General features: G+C 30.1%; 1 protein-coding gene across 1 annotated transcript; it reads right to left on the bottom strand.

The window, feature by feature from the left end:
• Positions 1 to 6,225: 6,225 nt before the first annotated feature.
• LOC113367272 (la-related protein 6B-like) lies at positions 6,226 to 7,467 on the bottom strand. Its single transcript, XM_026608893.1, has one exon. The coding sequence runs from the start codon at positions 7,465 to 7,467 to the stop codon at positions 6,226 to 6,228; it is 1,242 nt and encodes a 413-aa protein (XP_026464678.1).
• Between the last annotated feature and the right edge of the window lie 1,069 nt (positions 7,468 to 8,536).

The following is an 8,536-nucleotide window of genomic DNA, read 5'->3' as shown; positions in this document are numbered from 1 at the left end:
GCGTTTTTGAGAAAACATCTATGAAAGGTCTAATTTTGTGAAACTACAAAAAACCTCACTGATTTTCGCAAACTTTGACGTATTCTTAAAATTAAACGACTTTACGCAGAGCCATGGTATTTTAGTATGTTCTAGAAGACCATGATATATATCGCCAAAAAAAATTATACAAATCATCGAAAACATTTGTTTTAAAACAGTTAATTACCAGAACTTGTGCCAGTGAATCTTTACCAAAAACTAATCAGGTCGATTTCCAACCAATAACTTTCGAACGGTCTTTGAATTTTTAAAATCGATTCAGAATTGTAGGCTAACACGTGGACGAAAACATTTTTCACTTTTGTGTGATGTACAAAAAAACGGCTTGGCCGATCGTCGCTCAAACGGTAAATGATAAACGATAGTCCTCATTGAGAATCATCGAATTTTCGAAACCGCTAGACCTGCCTTCATGAAAATTTAATCAGTTCTTCATCTTGTCAATGCAAGTAAAATGTTTTCTGAAATGTTATTAAAATCGGACGCTCCGTTCTCTTAAAAACTGAGTTACCGTTTGTGGCACTTTTTGCCCCGTATCTTTGAAACGGCTAGACCTGCCTTTACCAAAAACTAATCCACGTCTTCTAATTCAAATCGGTTGATCCTTGTTCCCGAAATCGTCGACGAAAATTTGTATCCGCACACACACACATACACCCATTTTTTCTAAGGTATGCCAAAATGTTCAGAAGGTTTTGAAACGTAAAGATATATAAAACTAAGGGAAGTTAAAAATTCATTTTCGATTTTTTGCGATTACTATAACTTACCCTACGGGAAATTAAAAAGAAGAAAATATTTTCATTTCAGGAACATCTTTATCATAGTCATATATAGTTGATGAACTATCTATAGATTAATGATTATAAATATTTGTCAATTTTTATTAACTATTATATTATGTTTTATCATTTTTTCCTAACCTATCCACTTTTTATTCAGTATTAATTTATTTAACAACACTTACCTGCCCATATAATTGCAGAACTGTTAATGAAAATATAGGAATTATATTTGAATTTAAACCTAATTAATATTAATAACTTCTTACATGATAAAAAAAAAAAAAATTATGAATTTATTTTTTATTAAAATATCATTCAATAACATTTATTATTATTTAAGTAAAAAAATTGAATAAAGGGTGCAAAAACTATATATGGGCAAAAACTATGCGTGGGCGTCGGCGAAATTCGTTTGCGAGGCCCCCCGTTTTTTAGCAAGTTGAGTAGTGGTGCATGGCATCGTGCTTTGAGGCAAATTGCTGAATCTTCCCGTGCCGTAATTTAAATTTTTTAATAGCTTTGAAAATATTCGATAAATATCGAAGCGCGTAAACGCCGTGTTGCAGTCTAACGGTTATACATTGGTACGAAACGCATAGTAATGTAAACAAAATTTGTACTTATTAAAATCTTTATAAAATATCTGATAATTTGATGTGCATATGTCTAATGAACTTTTTTGTTTGATAAATGGCTTTATTTCTACTTTTTTTTCTTAGATCTCCGAAACCGCTATACCTGCCTTCCTAAAAATGTAGTCAGTTTAGCACTTTTTGCTCTGTACCTTCGAAACGTCTCGTCCTGCTTTTGCCAAAAACTAATCAACACGTCTTTCTTACCTTATCGAATGTTTTCTGAATTTTTCAAATTGGTTGATCCGTGTTCACGAAATCGTCGACGAAAATTTGTATCCGCACAAATATACGACGTGTGTTCAAAAAGTACCCGGAATTACTAATAATTAAATTTCGCGGGTCTGGAGTGTCTGATTGTCAAAATTTTTTTTTTATTGTGTTGGTATACATGCCCCTAAAGTATGATGAAATTTTCAGCTATATTCACTGTTTACTTTGTCTGTGGTAGTCGCTAAGGTTCGACGTGTTTTTCTGAGCTCGGCGATTTTTACAATGGAGAATTGAAAAGTCAAAGAATTTGTATTAAATTTTGCGTAAAAAATGAAATAAAGTGTTGCAAAGTGCAAAAATTCACCAGATATGGCTCCGTGTGACTTTTTCCTATTCCCAAAGTTGAAGAGACCCATGAAAGGACCGCGGTTTTCCTCGATTGAAGAAAATCGCTGAGAGTGCTCAAGGACATATCAAAAAGTGAATATCAAGGGTGCTTCGAAAATTGGAAAAAACGCTGGCATAAGTGTATTATATCTGGGGGGGACTACTTTGAAGGGAACCACATTAATGTAGACGAATAAATAAATAGTAAGCCAAAATTTTCAGTAATCTTTGAAACGTGAAGATAAATATTTTTTTTTTTCATTTTCGTTTTTTTTGCGATTACTATAAGTGTAAATGAGATTTATTTTTAATCAGATAAATACACCAATTGAAATAGACAAAACATACACAAATTAAAATAAACAAACTTTTCGGCAAAAAAGTTTTATTCTCCAGCTATTAGAAAAACCCTGAAATTAAATAATTATCCCGAAGAAGTTTCTTTTTGTCAAATCATTCGATTAGCAAATTTAATGTTTTTTGACCGTTCAAGTCATTCTGAATAAAAATGGTTGGAAACCACGACTTAATCAATAACTAATTAGACAAAATTTTGCAATGTGCAAATGATTAATTAGATTAAAAAATTTATAATCACAATAATTTGAGTGCACACAAATCCGCACATAGAAGGTACACATGATGGCATGATCTAAAAGCTTGGCCAAGCTAACCTTCTTTTAGCTCAAAAATTAACCAGAAAGCTCTCTCGTAATATATACAAATATTCCAACCTTTTTAAATAAAAAACACTAGATCTTTGTTTTGTGATCTGCACAAATCTTTTGATCATTTATAACCCAAAACTCTCTTGTAATCTGTGTAGATCAGAACCCAAGATCTTTCTAACCTTTTTTTAAAGCTAAAAGAAGTATCCAATCTTTTTTTAATGCTATTTTTATAAAGGTGTATGAAGCATGATTCTGAAAAGCGTCTCTGTGATGTATTCGACTCGTGATATAAAATTGTGGCAACATCAAAATTGAAAATGTGATTTCTCACCTTTTTCGGTCTTTTATTAAATTATTTTTGTTTTCCTACAATAGTAGCATGTGATTGTTGTGTTGGAAAATGTGATAGTAAAGTGTGTTTTTTCCTGATCTGGTGTGTAAAATATGTTTTTTTTTCAATCAATTTTACTAATGTATAAAGTTATTTTTTTAAAACTTTTTCTTTTTAATGTAAATTTCTTTTAGCTGAATGATGAGACACATCTAGTCTCGAAACGTGTAAAAAATTAAAATAAACTTTTTACATTCGACGCATTGGCTGTTTTATTCAATTCAAGGAAGAGCAAAGAGTACAGAAAATAACAATCCAGTTTTTGAGAAAACGTAGCATCCGATTTGAATGATATAAAAAACATTCAATTAGTAATGATTGAGAGAAGTGGTTATTAGTTTTTGGCAAAGGCAGGCCCAGCCATTTCGGAAATACAGAGCTAAATGTGCAAAAAATGGCAGTTTTTGAGTGAACTAAGCGTCCGATTTAAATGATTCATAGAACTTTCTGCTTGTTTAAACAAAATAATTGATTTTGGAAAAAAAATTATGTCTCAAAATTGTTTTTTCAAATTTTTTTTCAGACTTTTTTTTGTCGAAAATAATTACCTTCCCGAAGGAGAAGTTCATGTTTTCATCAAAAAATCCGATTCGCTAATTTTATGTTTTCTCGACGTTTCAAGCCATTCTGAATCGAATGAGACCAAATTTGGAAATAGTATGTGTGTGTGTGTGTGCGCGCGCGTGTGTGTGAACAAATTTTTTGTCGTAAATCGACGTTTTCTCAAAAACGGTTGGACCGATTTCAAAAATTTAAAATCGATGTATTTCGATGAGGACTAGCGTTTCTGAGTTTTGTGTGACGATCGGCCGAGCCGTTTTTTTGTAAATCGCGGAAAAGTTAAAAAAAAATCGTCCACGTTATAGCCGGCAATTCCTAATCGATTTTGAAAATTCAAAAACCGTTCGAAAGATATTGGTTGGGAATCGTGCTGATTAGTTTTTGGTAAAGATCCGCCGGGCCGTTTTCTTGTAATATGGTTTAAAAAAAATCGATGATTTTTATTATTATTTTTGGACGGTAGATACCATAGTCTTCTAGATCATACTAAAATATTACAGCCCTACGACAACTCGTTTAGCTTTAAAAATTTATCAAAGTTTGCAAAAATTAGTATAATTCTTCTGGCATTTGTCAAAATTAGACCTGTGATCGACGTTTACTCAGAAACGCCTGAACCGATTTCAGAAATTTAAAAGCCATTTGATGTATCTCGATGATGATTGTCATTTGTCAGTTTTGTGAGACCAACGGCCAAGCCGGTTCTTTGTAATTTAGAAAAAAGTGTTAAACTTTTCGTCCACATTTAAGCTCATACTATCGAATCGATTTTAAAAAATCAAAAACTGTTCGAAAGATATTAGTTGGGAATGGCACTGATTAGTTTTAGGTGAAAATCAACCGAGCCAAAAAAAAAAAATTTAAGCCAATTTTTATGGAACTTTTTTGGCGATATATATCATGGTCTTATAGAACTTACTGAAATATTATGGCCTTACGACAAGTAGTATAATTCTAAAAATTCATCAAAGTTTGAGAAAATGACATACTAAACCATTAAAGTCCTGCGGAAACTGATTCAATTATATAAATTGTTGATTTTTGAAAATTTGCTTTTAGAAAATACTACGAGTTAACGTGTTCGTTCGTTTTCAATTATATGTGTAATAAAACGACTCGCAATACTTTTAATCACTTATAAATTAATTTATTTTTTATTTATTAAGTCAATTATTTACACATATCGGGAAGTTCATGTAACTTGCCTCAAGGCTAAATACCAAAACCCACTAATTCAGATTTTATTTTTAATTCTGAATAAAGTTCTAATATACTTTAAACTAATAATTTCAACTTTGCAATTCAGTTTTTATAATTCTTATAAATATTAGACAATGTTACAATATTTATAATAATCTATTTGAAAGCATTCAATATTCCGCGAACACTTCGTTACGGTTCGGGAAGTTCCAGCAATTTGTCTTAAGGCACGATGCCATACACTCCTCTAGTTTATAAAATGTTTTAATACTAGCCAAAAAATAGTGTATTGTATTCCTGTTTCTATATATGCCCATAATTATGAAAGTGGTCTAAGTCATATATTTCTTGTTTCAAGATATTTAATGAATTGCATTTGAATAAATTAAAAAATATTTTTACATTATGCGACATTTTAATTTTGAATTTTATTAGTCTCAATTAATGGAAATTTATTATGAATATGAAATTTTGTGTGAATTTCATACGATAATATTGTTTTTAAAGTTTGAATTGACATAGACCATTTTCAAAATTAACTGAATATCCTATAAATGACTTAAAGCAATAAAGAACTTTGAGTTTTATTTAAAACAATAATTTTATTGAAATAATTCGTGAGCATTTATTTATTATTTTTAAACGGTTTATTTCGAGTATTTAAGATTCTTAAAATGTTCCTGAAAAACTGGAGGGATGTACGGTAGTAAACTCATAATATCTTTATGTTTTTCTTCCGATACTGGTCTAATGCTGGTAAATAATGGAAGTAATTTAATATTTCCGTATATTTTTGGTCTTAAATTATAAGTTTATTTCATTTTTGAAAATGTTTTTAATATATATGAAAATATATTTTTTATGAGTATGTTTTGTTATCATTTCACATATAAAAATTTCAGATTTATAGTAACTATATTATATATAAATTTAACTTAGAATTAAACCTAAGGATTTGGATTTATCTAGAATTGAACCTAGGGGTAAATTTTCACGCTACACTCGTCGCGCCTCTATAGCAGGAACGGAAAATTTAAATTAAAATAATCGAAAAGCGGACCTGTTTGCTATCTATTTATACTTGTTTATCTACCATTTTCAAGATATTTATATTTTTTTTTAAATTTTTGACTTAGATCATAATTAACACTAAATGAATTCCATATAATGTTGAAATTACAACCACTATCTAATGGTTCATTTTTGACAATTTCGTAAAAATTACATTGAATACATTTAGGGTATGAAATAATTAAATTTTGACTTAGACCACTTTCATAATTATGGGCACATATATGAGTTATATTAATGTATATGACGCAAACATATAATGAAATATTTCGTTAATATTTTGAACTGTAAGGAAGAGACGTTCTACGATTAATATTACAGAAGCCTTTCATTCCACTGGGTCCCATAGGATTTCTCAATATATGGTCATGAATAAACACATCGCTATTAGATCTTGCACGAAATGTGGATGCATTGAAATCAACAGAGCACCTTCTACTGGTGCAGCAAGAACTGCAAGTACTGCAAGAACTGCAAGATTGTCTTCTTAATCCTCCAGATAATAAAAAACTATCTTGTTCAAAAGATTTTTTTCCACTAGAATTCGTCGATGAGCTAGAGGAACTCATTTTGCGTTCAAGCCACAGACTGCACGGGCAACTAGAATCTCTAAGCTTGCAGCATCTTGTAGCATTTGAAAATGTAAACTTTTCTTGCAACTCTCTCGATTTGTTTTTTAGTTTAGTTTTCATTGCTTCAAGTTCAAAAACCTGCAAAGTGTCACTGCAACAATCAATAGCTTTTTTCATACCATCAATTTCTTCAAATTCTACTATTGCACAAATGGAGCTTTTAAAACATGGATTTTTGCTGAAAAACACTTGTGTTGTAACAGGTTTTGGATTGTTTGGTTTCAATATCTGTATTAGCATAATATTACCACATTTAGAGAAAACTTTAGCAATATGCTCAATATTTGCTATTTGAACAAGTATATCAACTACTATAATGGTTTTAGTATATTCTTTTTCGATAAATAATGGAAGTGGCTCCACTCTTTTGATTTTGGTTCTCGCTTCATTAAACTGCAGCTTATCTGATTTATTTAGAGCATTTGCAACAATCCTCCAATCTTTTGTTAAATATCTCACTCGTTTAAAACTTGAAACCAATTTTAACGAGACAAACCCTTCTTTATTTCGTTTAATATGTTTCAACAAAAATGCATCCTTTGAAATATTGTCATCTGAAAAATAAAATTCTACTTGTTGTATAATTTGTTGTTCCAGGTCATTATCTTGTATATTAGAAGAATTTATTTTCTCTGCATTTTCTTTTGTTTCACTATTATTTTCTTCATTAGAAACTTCACAATCTATATTTTGATTTGATAACAAAATTTCAACACTTTCTATAGAAGGTCTCCGATCAAAAGATAAGGACAAATCACTATCAACTGATGATATGCTTCCACGTGCTTCAAGCAGTTTTCTTCTTTGATGAGAATTCAATAAATTATCCAACCCATCGAGTTTTTTAGATTCGTTTATTGTTTGGTTCAAAATTTGAGACATTTTTATATACTGACAGATTACACATTATTTTTAATACAATATTTCTTAAAATTTAAGAAATATAATAATAAAACGAAATTTTACATTTTACAGCAGGAAAATCCAGACATGATAAAACTCGTATAATATATAGTATGAAACTCAATCAAAAACACACAAGAAGTGACTTATATAAAATCACGAAGTACTCGGAGGGGATATAAATGATATTAATCGGTGTACTCTTTAAAACTGGCATTTTTTTCATATATTATCGATACCTTCACGAACAGTAGATGTCCCTCAAATCCCCACGCAAAACATAAGTTACTGGTACATATGCAATACAATACAGGGTTATATGTATAGGCAAACGTATGGTAAACGTATATGTTATTTACAAGCTTTCGCTTTGACAATTTAACAGCAGATTAAAAAGTAAAACTAGTGGGATGCTTATTTACCTAAGCTATGGAAATATATATGGAAAAATTATATGATTTGCACATGCATCCTGTGCTCACTTAAACTAAACAATTATCATAACATATTTAACAACTTTTTAACAGTATTTACAAATTACATTCAAATCACCCAAAGCAAGTGGGTTAAAGTCGTGTAATTTTTTAATTTCCTCCCCCCTTTGAATTTAAAAATGGATTTTTCTGTGGGACGTGTGCCCCACGTTGGGAATTACTAGTCTAGGAGTACAATTTTTTAATCTACTATCAGGTTAATAAATAATTGAGTGATCATCAATTCCACAGCACCTTCATCAGATTTTTAAAAGATCAAAGTTTCTATGAATATGCATACAAATCTCAAATTGTAGGCCGAAATTTAGACAATAAGTCTATTGAAATATCAGGGTAACTCTTTTGCTATAAATTGTTAACTAATTTACCAATAAATAAATGCCAATAAAACAATGATTAAAAAAAATTACCAATAAATGTTGGATTGTAAAAATTTACAAGCGATCGAACGGCCTATATTTTTGCCTTAAATGGCAAAAAATTCATCCAATTATTAAAATATTACATTTTTTTGCAGTTCTTATGCTTTTGTATTTATAGAATTGCTTTTTCCG

Source organism: Ctenocephalides felis, unplaced genomic scaffold, assembly GCF_003426905.1.
Source record: "Ctenocephalides felis isolate EL2017-DRISC unplaced genomic scaffold, ASM342690v1 CF-g0.4_SCAFFOLD_01170, whole genome shotgun sequence".
NCBI classification, from domain to species: Eukaryota; Metazoa; Arthropoda; class Insecta; order Siphonaptera; family Pulicidae; genus Ctenocephalides; species Ctenocephalides felis.
Note: the sequence above shows the minus strand (reverse complement) of the source record. Positions and strands in the feature narration are given on the sequence as shown.